Source organism: Mycteria americana, chromosome 4 (assembly GCF_035582795.1).
Source record: "Mycteria americana isolate JAX WOST 10 ecotype Jacksonville Zoo and Gardens chromosome 4, USCA_MyAme_1.0, whole genome shotgun sequence".
NCBI lineage: Eukaryota > Metazoa > Chordata > Aves > Ciconiiformes > Ciconiidae > Mycteria > Mycteria americana.
In genome coordinates, this window is record NC_134368.1 from 54350604 (window position 1) to 54376049 (window position 25446).

Consider the following 25446-nt stretch of genomic DNA (forward strand, 5'->3'; position numbering starts at 1 on the left):
TCAGTTATTTAAGTATTTTGGGGATAGGATAGTATTCTTGGATTCTCTACAAGTGGAAAGAGCTATCAGTATGCATGAGGTTGATCCTTACTGCTGCTTCTGAGAAGGTAGACACTGGGGTTGGAGTCAATCAGCAGCAAGCTGGGATTGGGCAGAAGAGAAAGTGTTGGAAGTGCTTTCTTCCAAAGAAGGAAGAAAAACCCATACAAGTCACTTCTGAAAATGACTTGCTCACATTCTGTTAGATAACCTCTATCTTACTTTAAGACAGTAGGGTTATTTTGGTCAGAAATACCTCATTCTTCCAGTTTCTTTAACAAGTGCATGTTTTTGTTGTCCCACCTCTAATACTTTACTGAGATGCATTAAAATGGAAAAAATATATTATTTTCATCGTGAAAGTAGGCTTGTTTCCTGAAATCAGCAGAATTAATACCTCTGCACTTGGGTGGAGTGGAACCAGTATCTCATCCCAGCAATACATCAGAGTTCATAACTATCTGTTCTTACCTCAGAGCTTCTGCAGCTTGCACATATTACGTAGCATTGATCATCTGTATTTTAAGATAGATACCTTCTGCTATTTGAGCAGTATACAAATTAGCATTGCTCATCTTATACTCACAGTTGGTACTATTTACATGTTTTAAAGAGACTTGCATGATGTTTGCTCCTCTTTTCTCTTAGTAACACCTGCTGTTGAGTTGTCATGTATTAAATACTAGAATTGTGTTTTATATCTATATAGGTTTTATTTTGGAAGAACAGTGGGTTTTAATTCACCCTTAACCAGTATGCATTGACTTGTTGCCTTCTGTATTGCATGCATAGGCATGGAATTTCCTCCAAAAATTGAAGCTTCTGACTGGACTGAAGCCTCCGCCAAGAGCAGAAGTGATGAGAGTAAAGAAAAGCCAAAGCAGAAATCTTCCGGGAAAGAGCAGAACGGATTTCGGAAAAAGGACAAAGGCAAAAGGAGTGTTTGGGGTACTAAAAGAGAAACAGAAGACTCTGAGGACGAGTCAGCTTCCGAAGATGGTGGTAGCTCCCTTGACGAGGACTACAGCAGCGGCGACGAAGTGATGGAGGATGGCTACAAAGCGAAAATCCTCAGCTTCCTGCAGGATGCTTCCCCGAGCGAACTGACTTTGATTCCCCAGTGTTCTCAGAAAAAGGCTCAGAAGATAATAGCGCTCCGGCCCTTTAACAGCTGGGAGGCTCTGGTAGGTCTGCATTCTTCTTTTCCTATCCCCAGCCTGCCTAGAGTCAAGGTGGCTTCAGCCTAGGGAGGCTTAGATGGGTGGCCTTATCCTGATTAGGCTAAAATGCTATGTTCCTCCTAAGCCAATAGCATTTCAAATAGTGTCATATGACCTGATTTTGAATGAATTAAGGGGTGATTTTCCTGGAAAACTCAAGCTGATTGGCTGACATTACTGTCACTCACTCTGTAGCATAGAAAGTTGGTTGATTTCACTGCAGAAGAAGAAATTAAAGCTTTCACTTGGGAAGGAGGTGTTTGCTAGTCTGTTCTGAGCTCTTGTAGCTGAAAACCCATGCAGGAGGCAAGAATGTGGCAAGACCTTTACTGCAGACACTTGAATAGCAGCAGCAGCAGCTTCCAGGGTAGCTCCATGATTGAAGGTGCCAGCATGGATATTTTCAGTTTCAAACAAGAAATGGTTGTTGTCTTTTTTTTTTTTTTTGTCTTTTTTCTTTAATCTACTGCAGCTTAGTCTCTAGCATGGTTTTGCTAACTGAGCAATGCAGCCATTTTTTAGTGGAGCGAGCTGCTGGGTTTTTATTAATAAAAGGTAAAGCATCAGAAGGCTAAACCACAGTCCACAACAGAAGGGAAAACGGTATCTCTTGGTAAGTAGATTATCTACTGTCACTGGGATGTTACTTTCAAATGTTTTCCATGGTTTGTTTGTTGCCTTCACATTTCATGCAGTTTCAGTTAACTGCAAGACATCAGACCTGATAAGAGCAACGTCCTGGTAAGAAATTTGAAGTGCGTTACGGCAGAGTTTCTTGGTTTAATTTATTAATGCTTTGGATTTTAAAGCAGTAACTGTGCGTAGGCCCTCTTACAGGGTAATTGGTATGTTTTTCCATCAATATGTGTTCTGAAACCTCCCCCACTGATGTATGCAAGATCCGCTTGTATTTTTTCAGAACAGAATAGAACTTCTTCAGTATGTGTAAAACAATAACATTTGTTATTCGGTGTGTGAAATGTTTTACCACAAAACAGTAAGAGATACTAAACAGATTTTTAAGGAAACAAAATAATCTTTGTATGTTGTGTTGCAAGGGGGGGAGCCAAGAGGAGGATACTTGGAAAAAAATACAAGGTGCAGGTATGCTGCAAAAGAAATCCGTTTTGCCCCAAGCCTTTGGCTTCTCACAGAACATCTGTCACACGGCTGTTCCTTTCTAAACTTGTTGGATTTTGCCTGAGCTTAATTCTTTGCAGAAATATTTGCTATAGGGCTGTTCTCCTTTTCTCTTTGTAAAATATTTAACAGAAAAAAAGCTGCATGGGCCTGTTCGCATTCAAAATTTGTCTTTCATAAAGATTGCTGCTGTCAGCAACCACATGTTTATGTAGTATTGTGAATACTTGCCCAGAGTAGAAGTAGTTTCCAGCAGATTTTAGCAGATGTTTCATATCAGTGTGGATTTAATTGTTTATGAAGATCCAGTAGCTCAGTGACCCAAGGTTTTTCCTACTAATTAATAAGAGTGGTAGAATAATGGGGAGAGCTGATTCAGTTTCAGTGTTAAAGAAATTGGCTTAGTTTTAAGCTCCCTTTTTACTGTAATGGTATCTTTTGTAACACAACATAAAGCACTAGAAGTTACCACTTGTTCATTATTAGAATTGAGGAAGATCTTAAGGCTCTCAGCCTGACATTAAGACTAAAGCCTACTTATTTGGAAATTGAACATCTTAGTCCAGGAAAACGTAAATTAAAATGGCTTTTTTATTCGAGATAAGCTTTTTAAGTTGGACTAAGATTTTTTTTCAGATGGATTTAAATGAATTTCAAGCTTGTGAAGTTAAGAACACTTTAAAATACTTATTCTTTGCAGCAGATATTTAAGACAGATGTTTAACTTGATATAACAACACTTAAAATACACAGAAATACACTTAAAATACACTTAAAATACCATGTTTAAACACGGTTCTCAAACATGGTTCTCAAAAAATAAATGGAGAGAGCTTGAAAACGTCCTTGCTTACAAGGATTAATTCCTTTGGCAATTTAGAAATGCCCATACTCCAGTCTTTATTGCTGGAGATGACTAACTGGGAGTGCCTCCTCTCAAACACTAACTTGCATAAAGAGTGGTCGGGTATGTCCTTGAGGCTTTAGGTGTCCATCTCCTCATTTGGAGAAGTGATGCCTCTCTGCAGAATACATTGTGTGCGTAGGGAGAGTAGTAGGTAACAAAATAGATTGGGATGTGTGCTCTGAGAGAGTTCCTTTCTGACTGCTCCTCGTATTGACACCTTAAAATTGCACGTTGCTTTCTGAGGGCAGAAGGTTTGGAAGGGTGGTCCCAGGTGCCTGTGCTGTAGAAGCAAGCCCAAGCGTGGAGCTGAGACAGAAGAGGAGGTGTGATGCCTAAATGGGAGCTGTCGGAGCAGAAGTTCATGAGGAGCAGCTCTCCCTTTCTGGGAACTGGGGATTATAACACAGGGGGAGCAGATGGGGTTGCAGGGGTAGACAAACTAAAGGGTGGTCAGCAGAAAACAGGGCTGTGAGGGCTAGGAGGAGAGGGAGGGAGGAACACCGAGAACATGGCTGGCTGTGGAGGGCAAGGTGAAGATGAGGGTTCAGAGAAGACTGCAGGGCAGGGTGAAGAGGAAGGTTCACCTCCCTGTCTCTTGGTCTGATGTCACGTGTTAGGTAGCTTTTGTGCAAGGGGCCAGTGTTCAGCAATGTTTTCCTCTCGCAGTGCGGGCCTGCTCTGTACCAGCTTCATGCTCTATACCTCCTTGCGATAGACGTGTGTTAGTAAACTGACAGCCATTAGAGAGACTTCTGCTCCTGGGGGGTCCTTTCCTACCTTGGCTTCCCACCTTCCTCTCCTGTTTGCTTTGGGGTCCTGGTGACACCCCACTGGCACACATTGCAGGCTGGCAGACAGCATGATTTCTTTCCTTGGTGGAAGCACTTTTGGGCACCCATCGCCTTTCCTCCTCACCCTCACTCCTCTAAAAAACTTGTTGGCAGTTAATTATATTTTAACAGCACTCTCTTTTCCAGACTGTTGGAATCGGCCAATGTTGGAAACGGCAGCTCTCAGCACAGTTTCCTGAGCAGACAGGCTGTAAACACGGTCACGTAATGGCCATACCTGCCTGTGTTCAGTGCGTGCCCAGAAACAAGGGCAGAGCCAAGACTTGCTCCAGAAGGAGGCCAGCTGAGCTTTTGGGGTCTGGGGAGGTGTTCTGTTTCTTGGCCTGTTGTGTGTGCCCAATGCAATTTCACACTGCCTCTGGTAAATGCAGGGGTATGAACTGGAGGGAGTTTAATGCTATTTAGTTTCTTATTTTTAAGGTTTATAATTGTTAACTGCTTGAATTTCCTTTTAGCGTAGAAACATACATATCTGTATGAGATTTGCTGTATCCTCTCATTTCTCTCATTCACGGTATTATTCTATCACAAAATAAGCCATCTCTTTTAGCATTTGCATTAAAGACTTTAAGCAAATTAAACAATGTCTATTGTTTTTAAAAATTACAAATTCTTAAGGAGTACATGCAAGTTAAACTGATGCAAAATATTACATACAAATTCTGACATAGCATATATTTAGCTTATCACTTTTGGGGGAATGGGAGAACTGAGCAGTCAAAGATGGACTTTCTTATCCGTCATATTCTGTACACTGCAATAGTATATGAGCTAGGAGATATAAACTCAAGGGAGGGTAGCTTTGGCTTTTTTATCACCTCTCATTTTGTTTGGCTGCACATATACAAACTGCTACGAAAACCAAACTAGCAGGAAATCCAGAAGCACCTTGCACCAAAGCAAACTGAAGGGAAGGAGCAAATGCATCAGGTTAGAAGTGGGAGCTGCTTAAAGTGGAACTGGGGTTTGTTGATCACAAGTTAAGGCTGAGTTTCTCCCTTAAGCAGTAAAGTGAAATCCTAAATCACCTTCACGTGGTGTAAGGTAAGCCCAAGTAGAGCACGCTGGCATGGTGGTTTTGCACTATGGGGCACTGCTGCAGCCCGGGACTCCAGTGGACCTCTCTTCAGAGCGTGCTGTGGAAGCTCATGGGTTCACTTGTCTGTGATGGTCGCACATTTTTGGACCTCATTTGAAAAAAATTAACCTGGGAGGATGTCATAACCTCTAGTAAACGAAAGGCCACCCAAGGATCTGCTTTGTGTTCTGCATGACAGGGTAAAATTGTGTGTTTCACAGGTAAACCAGTGGCTAAAGTTTTTCTTGTTGTAACTTGGAGATGAATGTTAACGTGCTGACACGAAACAATACAATTTTTGTTAATAACAGATGGCTTAATTCTCCACGCCTTTATTTATAGATTACAGGATTTATATTCATGCCAACCAGAACTTTAGGCATCAAAACAAATGTTGAAATTTTTTAATCACCTATTAAAAATCATGTTCTTTATGTCTCTTTATTTCTAGAGGTATCTGTTTAGAAAACTTCTTCGCAAGTGTTGACATGTGTGCTTTAGCCTGGTTTAACCTATGAGTGTTGGTAAACTTTCTGGGTTTTGTTTAAAATGGAACAAAACCACAAACCAAAAACCCCCAAAACTGTAACGGCAGGCTGTCAGTAGAGGGCATCACTGCTGCTTTTTTTTTTTTTTTTTGAGTCAGAGCATAGCCTGCTTGTACACTTCAGCTTAAGAAAGCTTGCTTTTACTCTGCAATGTGGCAATATTGATCATTACTTAACACGTAATAGCTGGATCGTATGACCCCTTCTTTGTTTAAGGAAGGAATTAGAGGAGGATATATGCCTGTGAAGTCTTGTGCTAAATTTTAGCAGATCCCTGATTTAAAATTCAGAAATATCTGTGTGGAAATTACTTCTGTTTTAACAAAAAAATGGCAAATCCGAAGGATCTTGTATTCTTCAATTCTTTAAATCCATTAATAAAAAATGAAGATGTCTGTTCTTTACAGTGAAATAACTTTATGCACAAATATGCATGAAAATACTATAATTACAAATATGACCCCAGTTTCTGCAGAAATAAGTTTGTTAGAAGGTTTTAGACTTTGTGCAGATGGCCCTACATGGAATCCAGGAGAAGCTAATGGGCCTGAAGGGCCTGTTTTGACGCAACTTCAGGATTCTTGGCTCTAAAATGGAGAATATCCATATTGTAGTGAAGGTATGAAGTTTAGAGGAAGGAAATATAAAGTAACTAATGTGGACTTGAGGAAGCAAGTGGTGGAAGTAAGGCTTCTGTGTCAAAATTAATAATGCTTTATAGCTTAAAATGAAAAAAAAAAGAGGACATTTTAAGTTTAATTAAAGACACACTGTCACATGGTAGGTTTGTGGCTGGCACAAGATTGTGAGAATGAGACTCGTGAGTAGCAATTCTCACAACAACAAGGAGGTCAAGACCTTGGAGAAAGAATGTGTTCATGATTGGTGTAGGCAGGATTGTGACATGGAGCCGTTATTTAAAAAAAAAAAAATTTGATGCTAGATTAGATGCATCTTCTAGCAAGTATGAGTGAAGCAACCTCCGCTCTTAGTAGTAGACTCAGAGTACAAAGCAGCAGAGGAAGTTAGCCTTGGCCAAGGTGGGAACACATGTGTTTTGAGAAGATGAGGACATGGTGGCAGAGCAGTTACAGCACTTAAAGATCTCTTCTCAGGGAAGGTAGGAGGAAATACCCTATTGTGGGATAGGGAGCCACAGTGATACTGAATGTGGGCTGTCCACGTGGCTCAGCTGCAAGCTTTTGATTCCAACACCGGTATGCTCCATCTTTTGTAAAGCGGGCGCACTTAGGAGCGGTGGACAGGCCTTGTGCTAGTTTGTATTTACATTGAGATTCTGGTATCTTGATTTGTCCTCTGCCAGCTTGTTTGCGATGACATTTAGAAAATGTATTTGTGTGTTTTATCTTGTTTGTCCCTCTGTAAAATAAGGTTAATACTGACTTGAAGCATGCACGTAAAAAAAAAAAAAAAAATGGAGAAACTGAGTGGTGCTAAAACCTTGTCAGGATGATGGTACTGCCCATAAAAATGTATTGGCAAGTGCTAATGACCTGGTAGATTTGTGCAAGTTTGTGTTTCATAGATTTCACAGGATGTTGGGCTCATTGCAAGAAAAAAGAGTGACTCTTAGTTTGCCTAAGATCATTGCAAGAAAAAAGGTGAATCTTAGCTTGGTGAATAAATTCTCCTCTAACACTGAAATGTGAAGAACTGAAAAGAATGACCCAATTCTTGCTGATCTTTTGGGCCTGTCAGTACTTGGTGACCACAGAAAACCTGACATAGTTTTGGGAAACTTTTTATCCCTTAAATCTCTCCTCCCCGCCCCAGCCCTAGTCTGCCTAAGTCCAGTTTGAATCTGCTGTTTGCGGTACAGTTAGAACAGGGACCGAATAATGCTGAGCTCCGGACGGATTCATAACAAAATCTTAATAGCCTTTTTCATAGGTTGGTTTGCCTTGATGCCTACGTTATGCTTATATCTTATATCTTTAGTATCTAACAGGGATTGCTTAAAAGGATATCTAATGATAATCAGTACATTTTTTTTCTTCCTTTTGCGGTTTTGTTCTGTAAGTGGGCCTGGCCCTCAAAGCTTCCTTTGTGCTCTATGTTGCCTCCTCTTGAGGATTTTAAGAGTTTAAAGTTCCTATATTTTACATTAGAAACTCTTCAGAGAAATCGTGTCTTTTATTTTAAGAGAAGTTTTACAGTGCGAGGAGCTGTAATGATGACCTTCAGTGAGGATTCACACAGTTTTACAGTGGGCCAAGTGTGTAAGGATTATTTGAAGTGTTGAGAGGAGATTGGGATGCGTTTGCTGTCTGCTACTTGAATTCCTTGCTGCCTGCAGCAGCTGTGGATTTTCACCATAGCACCTTTGCTGCTATTACCAGTGTTCATAGTATTTTTTTATTATTATTTTGCAGTTTACAAAAATGACTAAGACTACTGGCTTATCAGAAGACATAGTGTGGAACTGCAAGATACTGCTGAAGGAGAGGGATGTGGTTCTAAAGCTCATGAATAAATGTGAAGACATTTCAAATAAACTGACAAAACAAGTAACCAGGATTACTGAAGATGGAGGATGTGGATGGAACATAGAGCAACCCTCCATTCTGAATCAGAGGTATCTTTCCCTTTTTTATACTTACAAGGGTGTCGGATAATAAGGTGTACTTGAAAACTGGGATTTTCAAAACTGTAGTCTCTGAAAGTGGAGTTGCACATGTTTGACACTTAGCAGCTCTCAGTGAGCTGGATAGTGATGTGCAGCACTTAAGAACATTTGTTGGATTCCCTCAAGTGTATCGGGAAAGCTGGTGAGGAGGGTAAGAACATAAAACCAAAAAGATACAACAGTGCTCCATACCTCCTTTTACTTGCTCCAGTTTTTGATGAATGTAGAAGCCAGCCTTGAGTGATGGGATCATGAGTTGTCAACTTATTTCAAACAAAAGGCTAAACAAAACTGCTTCTGTAAAGGGGGACCTTATATGTCAAAGATGCCAAACTGAAATGAATCTAAGCAAACTTGTGAAGTTTATCAGCTGGATTGAAGACCTCAGTCAGGAAGTTCAGATGTACAAAATGATCTGGAACTCTGTATCCAGTGGGAGGGGCACTGGGGACGTGTTGGGGGAAAGGATTTATTTCAGAGACGTAAATTGGTAAGGATCTCCAAATGGATATTAGGAATAGAGAGAGAGCTTAGGAGGAATGGAAACGGGTGTGGTAGGGGGCATCATTTTAAGGATTAGGAAGCATAAGGGTGAAGTGGGAATGGCCAGAGTAGCAACCTGGATTAGACTTGGAGGCTGTTAGTGGTAAATAGCAAAAGGATTTTCAGGTGCATCAAAACAAAACCTGAGAGGAAGAGGGAACTGTTTGGAGGGAGCTTATCAGTGATGTTTCTTCTTTGGCAAAAAATGCTGAACTAGGTGACTTGCTGTTGAGTGTGTCTTGTGGATTGTATGTGTTTGGTTTTTTGTTTGGTGCCGACACCACCAGTAATTGTACAATGAGGCAAACTTAGTGGTGCAGCTGCTAAATGCCACCTAATTTTTTGTGTATTTTAAAAATCAGCAGTTGTGTAGCTGCTTTTAACTGGTTGTGGATCACTGATTTTAGAAGAAAGGTATTTATTGTAACATTCATTTTGATCATTTAAGATGTATGAAAATTCAGATAAACTACTTAAAGTTCAGAAATGCTCTGTGGTATTCAAGTGACTGATTAAATAAAGTTTGTATTTTTCACTATGCAAGGGGATCTGGAGTACATTAAAGTATAGGAAATGTTGAACTTGCCATTCTGTGATTTAACAGAATTATAAAGTTGAGTTTCATGGAGAAACAAATAAAAGTTGGTAACAGTTAAGCTTGATTTCTTAACAGTTTGGAACTCAAGCCATATCAGAAGATTGGTTTGAACTGGTTAGCACTGCTGCATAAACACGGATTGAATGGCATATTGGCTGATGAAATGGTAAGTGTGAAACTGATTATTTAAGAATTGTTTAAAAGTTTTGCAAAAATGACTTTCTTAAATTCTTTCATTTCCTAGAAACACCAAGCAGATTATAAGTAATGTGTTTTAGCTAACATAACTTAAACTGCAAACAGTTTCTCCAGATGTTTAGAAGCTGCTGAGCTCTTACTTTCAATTTGAAAGTCAAAGGTAGCCTAAGATTCATGAACACTGATAATTACAAGTCACATGGTATTACCTCTTTTATAAAATAACTCCCAAAACACACGAAGTATGTTTGGAGAGGAGACGTTGTTTTATTCTGTGCAGGGTGCTAGGTGGAATATCTCCACAAATCAAGCACACCTACTGTAATTCTCTTCAGTATTTATACATGAAAGTTAACACACCATGCCTATCTAATACCTAATCATTAGACTGACTCAGCATCCTCTCCTTCCATCGGTCCGTATTTTCTCTGCTTAGATTTAAAGCTACAGTGTGATTTTAATTCGCTGTGCATGCTCAAAAGGAGTGTGGGGGGGTAGTCCTTTCATCCCTCAGTTGGGTCAGTGGTCACAATCTCCCCCTGCCATCTTTACTTTTCCCCTAGTTACCGTGACTCCTGTTGTTCTCATGGTTGTGGCGTCCCTTTTTCTTTACGACCTTCCCTGTAGGAGGATGTTCCCGTTATTAATCCTTGAAGTGTTACAGCTTTGCATTTGTTGAGGAGATGCTAGTTAGTGAAACATATGCTTGTTAGTGAAGTATGCAGTGCCAGTACCCTCTTATCTAGCCTGAGCATTATCTGTTACCTTGAAAATTCTACAGTTCTCATATGCTAGTTTCCACTCCTAACTGTGATCCCTTCTTAGCTACTAATAACTCCTATACTATTTCTATTTTATTCAAAAATATATACATATATATATATGGTTTAAGGTAATAATGGTGTCTTCTGATGCAATGGAAGCAGTTTCTACCACAACAGATTATCCTCAAACCATTCATTTTAATAACTCCTTGTCCATAAATATAATTCATTCTACTTGCCCAGCATTTAGTTGTAGTGAGCCCCTATCTTCTATGTTTCTCCACCAGTTTCAAAACCAGTAGTTAACAATACAGAAAAAACTAACTGGGTAGAAACCTTTTCTGCTTCTCCAGCATTTCAACCATCTCTTGCCATAAGTTTTGAGTGAGAGAGAAAAGCTTATGGGTTTGAGGTTTTGTTTTGTGCTGACAACGCCAGTAACTGTACAAGAGAACAAACTTAGTGATGCGGCAGCTAAATGCTGAATGTCTGTCAGTTGCTTTTAATCCTGGCTGCTGTTCATCTTGTGGCGAGCCATGAGTGAATGGATGGGTTTGCTTCACTAAGACTTAGGCAGTGTTTCTCAACTCCAGTATGTTTCGTATTTGTAAGAACTACGTTACGTGTGTATTTTGTGGTAGATAAATTTTTAAATCCATGATACAAAAGACAGGAAAGTGAGTATTGGCGGAAACATAGGCTTATCTTAAAGAAATCCAATTTCCATATTAAATTCCACTTCAGAAATAGCCGGAATACCTTTGTACAACCGGTTCAAATGGAAAGAAACAGTTAGTTTCCAAGTAATCATTTGTCTGCAGCACTGTTTCAGGAAGGTAAATTTTTGAAGAAGATTTGAGGGATGAACTTGAACTAAAATGAAAAACTTCATAAATGGAAAAGATGAATCCCTGATGCTCAAATGTTGAGCTGAAAAGATAATTGAGTTTGACTGTGATTGTACTTAAGAAGTTGTCTTCTGTAAAACAGTGCAGTTAAACAGAACAATTTTTCTATGAAGATTCGTTAATCTTTAGTTAACATTGACTACACTGTAATTGTCTTATGACTACAAAACACTATCATGTTCTACAGGTTGTAAATTTTATTTAAATGGATTTGTTTTCTCTTAGGGTTTAGGAAAAACAATTCAAGCTATTGCATTTCTAGCTTATCTCTACCAAGAGGGCAATAGGGGTCCCCATTTGATAGTTGTGCCAGCTTCAACATTAGGTAAGTTACAAGCTTCAAAACTATTTTGTTGTTAAAAAAAAAAAAAAATCATGGACAGACTGTGAAACAAAGATAATTTTGTGAAAGAAAACTTGGATTTTCTTATGGTGATATTCAGCTCCTTAAGTAATTTGAATTGGAATGCAAACCATACTGAAGGCATGCTTGTTCTGAATTAATTAGACCTAGCATGGAATTTTTTTCATATACTCTGTATGCTTCACAAAAAATAGAGCTGCTTGTTACAATTTGAACTTGTTTAGAAAAGTAGTCTTTTCACTCACTGAATATTGGCTGAAATTCCTAGTCTTCAGGCTGTGCTTAGGGTTAGGTTTCATGGCATTTGAGACATTCAGTGTCTTTTTTTCCTCTTTGCTGCACAGAATCTGTCAAAGCAGATCAAAATCCTAAAATGATGAGGCTGACTGTCTTTTAATTGTGTGTTTTGATTGTTTAATGACCTCAGTCGAAAGCAGGAAGAATATGGTGGAATAAAATATGTCAGCGAAGCTGATGAGTTTGAGCAGAAACTAGTTCTCTGTGGAGTTAAATTTGGTTTTGTTGAACGATTTGTTGAAAGGAGAAAGTAGCAAGTTTAATTTGGAAAGAAAATGCTGCTTTTAATATAAAATACATATTTGGGCTTCAAAAATTTCTCTTAACAAATCAGAAAAGCTTCCAGTTGTTCAACATCAGTTCAAAATTGCCATTTTCAGTGCGCTTTTAAAGTCCACTAGGATCCATTTTTTTTTAAATAATTCTTAAAAATGCATGTTACTTAAAACCTAAGGTGTACATAAAGGTTAAACGAAGGTGCTTTTGTGAAGTGAATCGTAGAGGCTCATGAATTGTAGTGGCAGGTTGGCCCAAGCCATCCAGCATGGGGATGCCTGGGAAGTGCAGTCTGCCTGCAGCTTTCCTGACACTTTTCTGGAGGGGTCTCCTCAGCCCTGATCTGGGTCTGGCCCGGGTCAAGTGGCACGTACCAGAGACCCCCTTCTGCTGTGGTTTGGGGTCAGCATTTGTGTTGGCTGTCAAGCAGCTTCCCCTTGGGCATGGTAATGTTGCTGCTGGTGGCTCTGCTGGCTGCACACCTGGAGCTGGGTCGCGTTGTCAGGCTTCCTTGCCTGCTCCCAGAGGCACTGTCTCTCCTGATGAAACACTTCTGGATGCGAGTACTGACAAATGAAGTGATTTGCTTTCTGAGGAATTAACTGTCTAGGGAAGAAATCAGGCTGAAAAGTTAAGCGTTGTATTTTTACATGGTGGTTACAGACCATGCAGGGTCTGTTTCTGTAGGAGTTTAAAGTGCAAGCTGGTTAAGCAAGAGTTACTTAAAGCCCAGTTGTGAGTTGTTCAATTTCCCTAAATATTATCAGCTTTCCAGTGTTTAGACAGAAAGTTTCTTAACCTTCAGGAGAATTTAAAGGGATTTGCTTTAAAATCAGATGTTTGGTTTAATGCTGAGGTGTGTCTGAAGTGATCTAAGACATAATAAAGTATAAATTACTTTTTTTAAATTTCAATGATGTCTTACAGATAACTGGATAAGAGAAGTTCATCTGTGGTGTCCTGAACTGAATGTCCTTTTTTACTATGGTGAGGAATCTAATTTAGAAATGAATCCTATAATGCAGTAGCTTGCATGGTCAGCCTAAGAAAAGATGAATTGCTCATGGAAGCATTGTTTTAAGACAGTTGTTTAAATACACTTATTTATTGCTAAATATATTTCTGTGTACTGTCTTAATTTTTATAGGTATATAAATATATGTAATTGTCATTTTATGCTTTGCCCTTTTGTAGGATCCCAAGAAGATAGGAAACATCTCAGGGTGGACATTAATAATAAAGTTGTCGATTTCAATGTGATTGTAACTACGTAAGTACAGTAATTAAATAACAAGTGAGATTTAGCTGGCTTCTGCTGACCTCTAGCGGTACAACAAAACAGGCGATGCTTGGCGTTTGAGATGGGAAGGGAACGTATTTTTGTTTTCAGGTAATGGTTAATTAGGGTTTTATTAACGTGTAACAGATACTATGTAATAGATGCTTTAGATATTATCTATTAATTACATAATACATGCCAATAGATACATATTACTTTTTAATTAGATTTGCACGGGTTTTTTGAAAGTGTTACTGAGAGCACTGGCTTATCATGTAAACTGTAATTATTTGTCACTAGTGAACTATGTTATGGTGGGTTCCTTCTAGGCAGTCTTACTTACTGCCCCTCATGTATTCTCTCCATAACTCTTAACAATTTTAGATAATGTAATTTGATTGTGATAACAGTATGTTCATGTTAAATTTGCATTTAATGTGTCTTTTATGATATCTTTCTCTGACAGATACAACTGTGCAATTAGCAGCTCAGATGATCGAGGACTGTTTCGCAGGTTGAAGCTTAACTATGCAATTTTTGATGAAGGTCATATGCTCAAGAATATGAGCTCTGTACGCTACCAGCACCTTATGACAATTAACGTAAGAGGTTTAGTTATTGTCGGGTTAGAGAGGACAACTCCTGTTTTTTCTGTTTTGTAGCTACGGGCTGGGGGAAAATGGAGTATTAACTGTAAAGTTCATATACACATGTGTTGGTGTGGTCTTAGGAGCAGATCCTGCATTGTGAACTCTTTCAGCGAGACAAGCTCCCAAAGAAATGTAATAAATTTCCTATAGCATCATTACAATGATGGTAGTGGTTCAGTTTCGATATTAAGCAATTTTCCAGTTTTATCCCACAGTGGTGAAGATTGTAAAAATGCTCTTCTGATGACTTGTGCCGCAACATTGTAGTGTCTAAGGACTTACTATGATAGGACTGTGCAAGAAAAGCTAGCTTTAAAATAATTTTTTCTTGTAGCTTGCGGCCTGAAACAGCAGAGTTTTGAAAAAGAGAAATTTTGAGTACAGCTCTTTCTCTGATTATTGTGATTTAGCACTGCATTATTCGTACAATAATAATATACTTATGATCACTTAATATGACTTATTTTTTCAAGATCATATTTTCATCAAAAGCCTTTTTTAGAAGCTAATGTTTAAGCAATTAGACTATGGCTTGTACTTGCAATTCAAAACTTGTGTGTAAGTACTGTATGACATTAGAAAAGATATTATATGGGAGGAACAATTAGCACATTAATTTAAAAACAAACGAACAAACCAAACAAGGAAAAACCCTAACAGAGCCAGGAAGGCTTCTCTTACATCTGGATTAGGCATCTTGAATAGTCTTAAATTGATATGTGCTCAGTTCCCCACAGATCTGTAAAACATTTTGTTGACTTAACCAGGAAACTATTCCCTGAGATCTAAATATATATTAGGTTTAAATAGTTATAAATTAAACCGAGCGCATTTTCTCAGTTCTCTAGAGCTGTGTTGTTTCTGCCAATATGAATTTTTAACTTGTTTGACTAATGTTTCTCACTGCTGTTTTTCCACTTTGGACAAACAGGCAAAGAATCGCTTACTGCTCACGGGGACTCCAGTTCAAAATAATCTGTTGGAATTGATGTCCCTCTTGAATTTTGTCATGCCACATATGTTCAGCAGTAGCACAAGTGAAATCCGAAGGATGTTCTCTTCCAAAACAGTAAGTATTATGTAGTCTCTTCTTGAAAAGTAACTTTTTTTTTTTTGCTAGAGCACTGCTGTTGCTGCATAACTTCTGTTTTATTGGTATCTTATGGAAAGAGGTAATGTGATTATGAAAGTCTAGAAAATGAAACAATGAAATAAACCATTTAAAGTAAGAATGTGTCATAACAGGATATCTCAGAATACTAGTAGTCCTGTTAGATCTGTCTGTTCTGGCTGGGTTTTTCATCAAGTTAGAATAGTTAAGGTAGTGTTGTTACAGCTGAAAACTTCTCACTGTAATTGAATTCTTGCAATATTTTCCTTAGAAGAGTGCTGAAGAACAAAGCATATATGAAAAGGAGAGGATTGCACATGCAAAGCAGATAATAAAACCATTCATCTTGAGAAGAGTAAAAGATGAGGTAAAGTTTTATCTTTAAAATAATGGTTTCATATTATCAAAAAGCCTGATAATCTTTGAGATTAACAGTAGAGTTTAAGGCCAAATTTTGTCAGTGCTAGTTTTAGCTGTTCTTTCATCTTTCAGGAGTTTGCAAGTAAAAATGTGACCCGCTGTATCTTTGGGTTTTGATACTCATTATTTGCTGACTATTTCCAGTTGGGAATTTTAGTTAGGAAAGATCACTGAAAGGTGATTCGGTGCACTGCTAAGCAAAGAGAAGTGAGAAATCCTCCACATTAGCCACAAAAATATTTGTGACTTTGTAGTAATGATGTTTTACTTTAACTGAAAGGATTAAGGCAGTGAATGTGCATGTATGTATTTGTGTATATGTATGACTAGAAATGTGTGTGTTACTTTACTGTCATCAAAATGTTTCTTCTTCATTCTAAAATCCAAAACCTATTTAAATTCTTCTATTTAGAATTGCATATATAAAAGAAAGGCAAAACTTAATAGTGATCCAAAAGGTGTTTCTGTATACTTGCATACTTTAGTAGTCAGTGGCTTGAAGTGGGTATCTCTGATTAGCAGGGGAATAGGTTCCAGGTATTGCATGTATTATTATTTCATGCAGTTTTGGAGTGTGCAGATCATGTTACTTGATGGGGGAGTGATGTATAATCCAAATCAACTTCTGAGTAAGTGTTGAACCGGTGACTCGGCAAAGTTGCAGCCAATGAAAGGAGTTGGGATGGGGAGAATGAAGAGAGTAGCTTAAAAGCAGGCTTGTAAGATAGTACAGAATTACTGACTGTTCACTACAGTACAGTTTTTACCTGGTATGTTTTTATTTTGTCAGGTCCTTAAACAACTACCTCCGAAAAAAGATCTCATTGAATTATGTGCCATGTCTGAGAAACAGGAACAACTATACTGTGATCTCTTAAACAAGCTCAAGAAAACTATTAACAGTAATGGTATGTGAGGGTCTAATTTCCTTTTGCTGGATTTTTTTCATGCCCAGACATATGTTGAATGTGACTACAAAGCCCTTGCTTTCTAGGAGTGTCTGATACTCATAAACTGACTGTATCCCTTCTATGAATTTTTTCTAAGTTAAGTTCAGGTAATAGGTGAAATGTCAAATTCAGTTCTTACAAATAAAGTTCTCCTGAGAAATAAAGATGTGTCAGATAGGCATCTATGTACTACTTCTGAATATACCTTATTTCTTTGTTTACAGAGAAAAACTCTGATATGGGAAATGTAATGATGCAACTTAGAAAAATGGCTAATCACCCTCTCTTGCATCGTCAGTATTACACGACTGACAAGCTCAGGACAATGTCCATGCTTATGCTCAAGGTAAGGTGATGAGATTCAGAAGCAATCCTTAATTTCTCAGAATTTTTAATGCAACTTAAATAGATTTTTTTTTTTTTTTTTAATTGTCAGTCCTCTGGTCAAAAGTGTGTCTTTGCAAAACTTAATTCATTGTTGCTGCTTTTTATTTCTCTGCATCTGTCCAGTACCCTAATCAAGCTCTGTATGTGTTTAACACTGATTTTTGTATCAGATATTAGAATGGAGAGAACAGCTCTGGGACTGCAGTCATCTCCTTTTCATTAGCCCCCCCTTAACACCTCTTCCCCCCACCCCAAAATTTTAAACCAGAGTACTTATGAAAAAAATCTTGGGTGGGCACTTGAGTTTACTAGTATTTTGTGAGTATCAAGAAATCTAGGCTGTACAGAACTAAAAGAGGGAAGGCATAAGTATTGAAGTGTTGGGGATTTTTTCTTTTGTAATTTGGCTGGGGTTAATGCCTGTGGAGTTTGGGGAAAATTGTTTCTTCTTTCTAAAGTATAAAAAAAAAAAATCTGAATGTGCAGCAGATACTCTAAGAAAGTTAAAGCTGGCTTTGAACATCTTCAGCTTTGTTTTAAAATAAAGCCAGTCAAAGTTGGGGGGAAGGGAAGAAGTGACCCATTGGTTTATGAAGGATTTTTGTCCCTTTTTATTCCTACTCATACCATCGTACTCTCCAGATGTGGCTTTTCTTTTCCTCTTTCTTCCAGGCATGACATCCCTCTACCCACCCTACATCTTGGGCTGGGCTTCCCATGTCTTCTACCATCTATCCAAGGATTGGACCTCCCTTTTAGGGAATGTGTCTTCAGGGGAAGAGGTCTGATACAGGGGTAAAAGGTCATAGGGCTTGATGGGAACTAGGTAATTGCTGTGGAGATTGAGCATATACTACTTAGTTTTTGGTAGTACAAGTTCTTGTAAAAGCTAAATTGCGAAGTAATGATCCTCTACTATAAACCTGGGGTTGCAGAGTTCATCTTTTGTTGCTTGCATGAGCCACGCTCTGGCATTTGTCCATGTCTAGTTGTGCTACTTTGTTCTTTCAGAAATTTTGGATGTTATTGTGTGGTGTTTTTGTTTTTTCTTGTCTGTCTGGCGAGATTGTGTATTGCATTATTTCCCTTCATTTTTGCTAACAGGAACCCACACATTGCGATGCTAACCCTGACCTTATCTTTGAAGATATGACAGTAATGACAGATTTTGAGCTGCATTTGCTTTGTAAGCAATATTCTCACCTCAGTGACTTCAAGTTAGACATGGATCAGATCTTGGATTCTGGAAAGTTTAGAGCACTGGAACGCATCCTCTCCGACCTTAAAGAGAAGGTTGGTACTACAGACGGCTGAAACATCTTTTCCTGCCCCGCTAAAGGGTGGCTCTAAATAACTGGAGTATTACTCTGTGGAGTATTACAATGTGATTTAGTGCATGTGCAGTATCGCAAAGCAATACTTAACAGCTTTTAATGTGCAGTCCTGCCTACACACATCATTTTAGGGATAGCTAAAATAAGCTTTCCCATTTTTCCAAGTTTCAGAATGTTCATCCCGAGTTAACGCTACTTTCTCAGCTCATGAACTTTGACCTTCTTTTGGCAACTGAATAAGACTCTATTACATTAGAATAATCATGTATGTGTTAAGCCAGTATAAAGGTAAGAAGAGGTCACTGCTTTGAGATTCAAACTGGCTTATTTTACAAATAAGCATGTACCATAATACTTCAGGGTATCCTGAATTTGCACAAGTGTATGCTGTGCATCTGTTTGATTCTTTCAGACAAAAGAGTGCTACTGCTTTGTATTATATGGAATATAGCTTAAATTTAAGTTTTTAATGACAATATTTTGTTGATGTTTATAGATGGAGTAGGTCTGTCATTTATGCATTTGACGTGATTTCTAGATTGCTTGAGTCACCTAAGTACAAAGTAACTAAAAAAATTATTGCACTGACAAAAGGTGGGTTAATGCAGTAGAAATACAATATCTTTGCTGAAAGTCAGTCCTGACTTGATGAATTTCAGCTTAGTCTTTTAGTTTGGAAAATAGGGATTCAGTCAAAGTAAAATCATGTTATTTGCACCAATAAAGTAATTGTGTAGTTCGTTATCCGTAACTGACGTGTTTTAAAACTTCTGTTTTGCTTTGTCATTTCCAGGGTGACAGAGTTGTATTGTTTAGCCAGTTTACTATGATGCTGGATATCTTGGAAGTTTTCCTAAAACATTGGCAACATAGATATATTAGGTTGGATGGAAAAACACAGATTTCTGATCGGTATGTGACTTTTTTGCTCAAGAAGAGAGAGAAGAAATGGATGTGTGCATGGAGGGGGGAGGTGACTTAAAACCCTTGCCTTTGTTTTCAAATGTATAGAATTCTGTGGTCACTGGGCATTGGCTATAGAAGGGGTCTAATGTTGGATTTCAGATTGCCTTAGTAAGGATGAGGCTGAAAGGTGAGTTTTAGATTGTCGGGTTACAGTCTTAACCATCGAAATGGAGAATTTGTTTCTTCAGCAGTTAGTGGTGTGTTTGATTTGCTTGTGTGTGAGCATACCATAACAAAAGTTCACCTTAAGTAGGTATTCCTTGGAAGTATAGTATATCTCTATTACAACTAGCAGATAGGACCCTTTGTTTTTCTAGGGCAAACCATTTACTCTGTCCTTAACAGGTGAAAATGTTGCAGTGTTCTTCTTGTATTTGAGCTGTGCTGGTTTTCTGCTGTTTCCTGTTTCATTTTTTTTTTAATTTTTTTTTTTTTTAGATACTCTTTCCTTCATTTCAAAAAAACTGTCATTCTTGCTGTGGCATTACTTCCCACTTACAGCTGAAATCTGTTACTTCCCTTGTATGTGAAATTAGTACAGAAGACAGTCGTGAAGCTAAATTCCTCCCTCCCCCCATTTGTTTTCATGTACTTCAGTCTTCCCTCATCCTCCAACTTGCTCTTTGTATTCTATGACCATCCAAAATCTTTTTCCAAGTCTCTTTTCATTCTTTGCTATTGATCTGTCACTCAGTATGTTTCTCTGGTCACTGCTGAGGACTGTTGGTACCCTTTTTCCTTCTCCATAACATCTGGACTTTTGAGCTGCTTTGCAAATGCTACTGTCCTTCCTTTCAAAAGATCATCATCCTAACTTCTGTATTCAACTCTGGAGCCTGTGTAGTGTTTTCTCCAAGGCCTGATGTCTGTTTTCTTGTGTTCTGCAGGATACATCTAATAGATCAGTTCAATACAGATATGGGTATATTTGTATTCCTCCTGTCAACCAAAGCTGGTGGCTTGGGAATTAATCTGACCTCAGCAAATGTTGTTATTCTTCATGACATTGATTGCAACCCGTACAATGATAAGCAAGCAGAAGACCGATGCCATAGAGTAGGTCAGACAAGGTAAGACTTTTTAATTACAATGCTTGGCTTTTCTTGGAGGCAAGCTCTCAAAGGAGACTAAAGGGACAATATTTTATGATTAAAAATTCCATTTTAAGCAAAGACTTGCATAAACCAGCTCTGGGTTGTGTGGGAGCTAGATAATTGCAATTGTCTTAGCATAAGTTGCTGCCAGAACAAACCTTATTTACATTCTTCTCCTTTTTCCAGTTCTGTATAACTTTCAAATTCTCTAATTCTCAAAGTTTTGGTGCTAGCAACTATTTCAAGGCAAATCTGAAGTCTTTGGGACTGTTTGGCAAAGCTGTTTGTTCTCTTCAGGAGACTTCTAAGCTCTAAAGTGCCACCCTATCATAAAGACTGAAACCGTGGACTGTTTTAGAGTCCTCCATCAGAATAAGCTAACGTGAGCAATAGAATATGTTTAATAACTGGTATTTCAACTGTAGTATGGGATGAGGGGGAATTTGAGTTGTTTCTATTAACAGAGATTTTTGTGACCGTCCAGACTTTGCAGTGGCTGAGAGTGCAGGAGAAAACAAGTTTTCTGGCAGTACAGGCACAGTCGGTCCAGACAGAAAAAGTAGAAGCTCTTTGTATTGCCCTTTTGTTCATTTCCTTCTCCTTGTTTTAAACCACTGTCAGCTGAGCAAAGGCATAGCATTCCTTCCCAAAATGGATTTATCCTATTTTGTGGTTTTCAGAGAAGTAAAAGTCATAAAGCTAATCAGTAAGGGGACTATTGAAGAATCCATGCTCAAAATCAGCCAGCAGAAATTGAAGTTAGAACAAGATATGACTGCAGCAGATTCAGGTAAGTCTCTTGCACGTAATGGTGTTCACTTAAGTGAATTAAGGTTGCTGCAATATATTATTCTGAAAAAACAAGGTTCTTGATGCAGACAAGCCTTTTTTTTTTATGTTGAATAAACTAGAAAGATGTATTTGTGCTGATTATTGTTTGGTTTGACAGGAAGTGCCCTCTGGGTCTGACCCACAAATCAATGACAGACTCGCTGCAAGTAGAGGATTTTTGTACAGTTTTGGGGATCGAGACATTTATCTGTTTATGTGAAAGATTTTGAGCTGTACTAACGCTTGTTTTTATTCCTCAGGAGAAGAAGGAACCATTCCAGCAGATATAGCCACACTATTAAAAGCTTCGTTAGGTCTCTAAAATGTAAATACGTTGTGGAATTCAAGGAAGAAAGGTGATGTTGTACCCCAAGGACTCTTACGTTACTGATGACCATGAGTTTTATGAACATTTATAACTTTTTGTAGTTTCTTTATTGTATTCCTCATGGTATTGAAAATTTTTAATACCGATAGCATTCTTTTGATGCTTAAAAACATAAATGGCCCAAATGTGCCAACATCGGATGCTGAATAAACATTATTTTACAGATCACTTTTCAAAACGGGGACCTAAGTAGTAATTGTTTTAACAAATCTGCTACTGCTTAAGATTTGTCAGTATTTTTGTAATTATTTCTACCTCCAAATATATATATATAAACTGTCTGTTTCACTGGATTACGCGTGTAGATTTTTTTATATGTGCCTTATTTGACAATGCTCGAGTCTGTTTCTGCTTGTTTTGGTTCATTTGATGTACCGTACTGGTTTTGTATCAACTTGTTCAAGTAAAATTCCATAGATTAACAAAATGTTTTTGTTTTGTGGTTATTTGGGGGCAGGGGGGGTAACTTGCATGTTATAAATCAAATAGGCAGCTCTCAAACTAGCTGAAATGTTCCATTTGAACTGACTTGGCTTTATTCAGCAGCAGTTAATTACTAATGTTTCATTGTACTCTAATCACAGTTGTGTTGGGATACTGATTATAAAACCAGAATTCCTGCCAAATGGAACTCTTCACCCAGGTTGCAATTTTTTTGTCAATCCTTGGTGTAGATACCAGATCTGCACTCTGCCAGTGAAGTGCCCTAAACACAAAGCTTATGTCTTGCTCTCTTCTTGAAGTTTCAGTGAATTTTGAATTCATCTCAGTGAAATGAAGAGCTTTGGTGGTAGCAATGATGAGGTGTGCCTCCATCTGAAGTTTATAATCTGCTGGCATGATGTGATTTGAGGAGGTAGGACAGGAGGATGTCCATTTCCCTGGACAGAGGAAAAGACTGAAATTTGGTCTTTTGAACTCAGAGTAGTTAAGATTCAGACCGCTGCTTTTTTAGAAGCTGGGGGAAGGCAAAGTATGGGGAAGTCCTTATTGCCCCTGCCCTCTGTTAAAGCCTCAGCTGCTGTATGCTCTGTGCAGAGCTCAGCAAATCTGTACCAGGCAGTATCTCTTGGAGGACTGCATCCTGGAATTCACTCTGGTTTGCAATGTGGGGTTGATAGTTACTTACCACTTTTCTTTATGTGGTTATCACAGTCAGAAGACACTTGTTGCATCTCTTGAAGGAACTTAAACGGTTTTGTATGAAGAATGGGGAAGAGGAGCTGGAGTCCATGGTTGCTCAGTATTTCAGCATGTCTTCAGATACTGCTGGTGATTAGTCAGTGAGGTGATCTGCAAGTTGGGCATCTTTTTTTTGTTGTTGTTTGTTTGGTTATGGCTGTGGGTAATTTTTCCAATGTACGTGATTTCTGCAAGTACAAAATGGATGGAAAATGAAAGCTTTTAAAATGTTTTCAAAGTTTGAACTAAACTTTACTTGGCTTTTACTAGAAATCTTTTGTGGCTGTGCTGCATGTTCCAAGTGCACAGCTGAAATAGGGTGAAGAAATAGTTTATTATATGGGAAGGGAGAAGGGTAAGAATCAGTTTGTCTACCGCACTTCTTTAATTCCACCTGTTTTGTTGGACTAAATAGTGAGATGTAACAGACAACCACACGTGTTTAATGCTGCAGTTAATTAGATTGTCTGTTTCTGTTGAGCACGATCCTAGCCCAGCGCTTAGCCTGTTGTATTTGCATGTTCTCACCTGTTTGCTTCAAATGTGAAAGGAAACAAAATGCCTGCCCTACAGGGTGATTTGTGTGGTGTTTCAGTGTGGTATGTGTATGTAATCAGTTAATGTAGTCTGGCTGAGCAGTGGTTACTAGTTAAACAATCACATCCCTAGACCCCTGGGGTCAGTATCTGTCTCTAAGTGCTATGAAGCTCATATGTGTTTCTGCCTTCTTTTGTTTGTTGTAACTGTTTGTCCCCTCTTTAATTGGGGGTCTTAAGAGGTTGTAGAGTCACCATCCTTGGAGACAGTCAAAAGCTGTTGGGACACAGTCCTGGGCAGCTGGCTCTAGGTGGCCCTGCTTGAGCGGGAGGTTTGGACCAGATGACCTCCAAGAGGTTCCTTCAACCTCAGTCATTGGGTTTGAAGGGGGGGGGGGGGGAATACAACTATATGAAGTCTGTTGCTGAAGAAGAGAGGATAGTGGGAGCTGAAGAAGGAAAATTCTGTAAAGAGCTAGAACAAAGCATGCAAGGAATTGCAAAGCAGGTAGAGATACCATATTGGAATGAGCAGAAGATTGGGCCTTGCTCTCAATTCTGCCAATACCTGGTTTGTCTCTGAACTGTTAGTGGTTGGTTAGTGTCACTCATACGATTCAATGAAATAATACTTATGGTGTGAGGGTAAATACTTTCCTGACAGTGGCCATTTTCAGCCCAGAGGATTGCCCAAGTTTTTTGTGGTTTATCTGCTTACACCATACAGTGGAGTCCTCTTGCAAGCACTTGTCTCCCCTTGAGTTTGTGTAAACTACTTGCATCTACAGCCATCCACGGTGCCAGGATTTCCACCACCTGTTTTCCCCAGTGCCGGAAGAGCAAACTATTTGTTTGTTCATTTGTTCTAAACCTGGTTTCCATCCCTGCCACCACTGCCCCCCAATTTGTGTCTCCTGCTTACTAGAAGAGATCCTGAGCTGCTGGATGTTTTTGCAGCTGGTGTGCTTATGGAGAACTGGTGCTGGTGTGGGCACCAGCTCAGCTGGGCAGCTGCTTTTTGTTTTGTTTTGGGGTTTTTTTTGGGGGTGGGGGGTGGGTGTTTGTTTTGTTTTGTTTTTTTCCCAGTGGCACAGCATAAACTTCAAGAGGCTAAAGAAAGTGCTTGAGGAGCTTGAATTTTGTTGACTAAGTAGGGTTTTTTTTCTTTTCTTTTTTGCTTAATGTCTTTAGTCCTCCCACACATTTACCCTCTCTGTTGATTAGCCTGTCTTCCTCCAGATTGAAAGTCTACAATAAACAAAGTATTGTTGAGATTGCATCTCTCCAGGAAGGTTTATTCATCTCTTCTCCCTTTGAGAGCCACAGAACATTAATTGGGTTGATCAAGCTCTTTATTAGTAGTGGGGGAATGTGGTTGAAACCACACCTCTCCCTCAGGCTCTACTCTACTAAATTAGCTTTCCAGATTCTTGCCTATAAATGGATACAAGTGGTAGATTTTGATTTGGTATAGCATACTCATCTGAAATGAATTTAAATTATTCTAAAATTAATAACTTAGGATGCTTGTCACATTGAAAACTAAACATGCATTTGTTTTTTTTCCAGTCTGAACAGCTGATCTACATTATAGTCTTCGGTCTTTTCTGGATCCAGGCTGCGATAGCTGGAAGTGCTTGCACTCTGTCTCTGAGAGCCAAAAGCCTGGGGTAGTTGTCTGCCAGGTCAGGTTTACAGGACAGAAGTGTTGTGCTGCACACATCCCAGTAGAAATCGGCCCATGTTACCTGGCGGAAATGGGAGAGAAAGCAGTAAATTTTAGTTGGTAATCTCAAATGCTGGGACTACTAATATTCTCAGCAAACTGCGGAAATGAAACATGAATTGATCTGTTTTGTGTAAGGTGGTGGGGTTTTTTTTTTAAGCCTATAATTTCAGAGCTAGTAATTAGGCTGCAATGCAAGGCTTGACTTAAGTAA

The 25446-nt window shown here is 38.7% G+C and overlaps 2 protein-coding genes across 4 annotated transcripts in view; one reads left to right on the forward strand and one right to left on the reverse strand.

Moving 5' to 3' along the window:
- SMARCAD1 (SNF2 related chromatin remodeling ATPase with DExD box 1) overlaps positions 1 to 22168 on the forward strand; it is a 46222-nt gene extending 24054 nt beyond the window's left edge. Inside the window, exons 9-24 of the mRNA XM_075500580.1 lie at positions 832 to 1223; positions 8177 to 8379; positions 9647 to 9737; positions 11667 to 11766; positions 13306 to 13365; positions 13573 to 13648; positions 14124 to 14259; positions 15239 to 15376; positions 15690 to 15785; positions 16629 to 16746; positions 17013 to 17134; positions 18280 to 18468; positions 19303 to 19421; positions 20363 to 20545; positions 21250 to 21359; positions 21661 to 22168. Of these exons, the coding sequence (XP_075356695.1) occupies positions 832 to 1223; positions 8177 to 8379; positions 9647 to 9737; positions 11667 to 11766; positions 13306 to 13365; positions 13573 to 13648; positions 14124 to 14259; positions 15239 to 15376; positions 15690 to 15785; positions 16629 to 16746; positions 17013 to 17134; positions 18280 to 18468; positions 19303 to 19421; positions 20363 to 20545; positions 21250 to 21359; positions 21661 to 21722 (2195 nt within the window). The 3' untranslated portion in view covers positions 21723 to 22168. The remainder of the gene's footprint in view (positions 1 to 831; positions 1224 to 8176; positions 8380 to 9646; positions 9738 to 11666; positions 11767 to 13305; positions 13366 to 13572; positions 13649 to 14123; positions 14260 to 15238; positions 15377 to 15689; positions 15786 to 16628; positions 16747 to 17012; positions 17135 to 18279; positions 18469 to 19302; positions 19422 to 20362; positions 20546 to 21249; positions 21360 to 21660) is intronic.
- Positions 22169 to 22194: 26 nt separating this feature from the next.
- The window catches only part of HPGDS (hematopoietic prostaglandin D synthase), a 33144-nt gene continuing 29892 nt past the window's right edge, over positions 22195 to 25446 (reverse strand). For 2 of the 3 annotated variants that reach the window (XR_012775548.1, XR_012775549.1), the window contains 3 exons: positions 24225 to 25254; positions 22918 to 23158; positions 22195 to 22669 (listed from right to left, as the gene is read on the reverse strand). Coding sequence is in view for 1 of the 3 variants with exons in the window: in XM_075500581.1 (XP_075356696.1) it covers positions 25090 to 25254 (165 nt within the window). In the remaining 2 variants the exon portion in view is untranslated. Of the gene's footprint in view, positions 22670 to 22917; positions 23159 to 23188; positions 25255 to 25446 lie in introns of those variants that run through there. The other variant, XM_075500581.1, reaches the window with a different exon arrangement.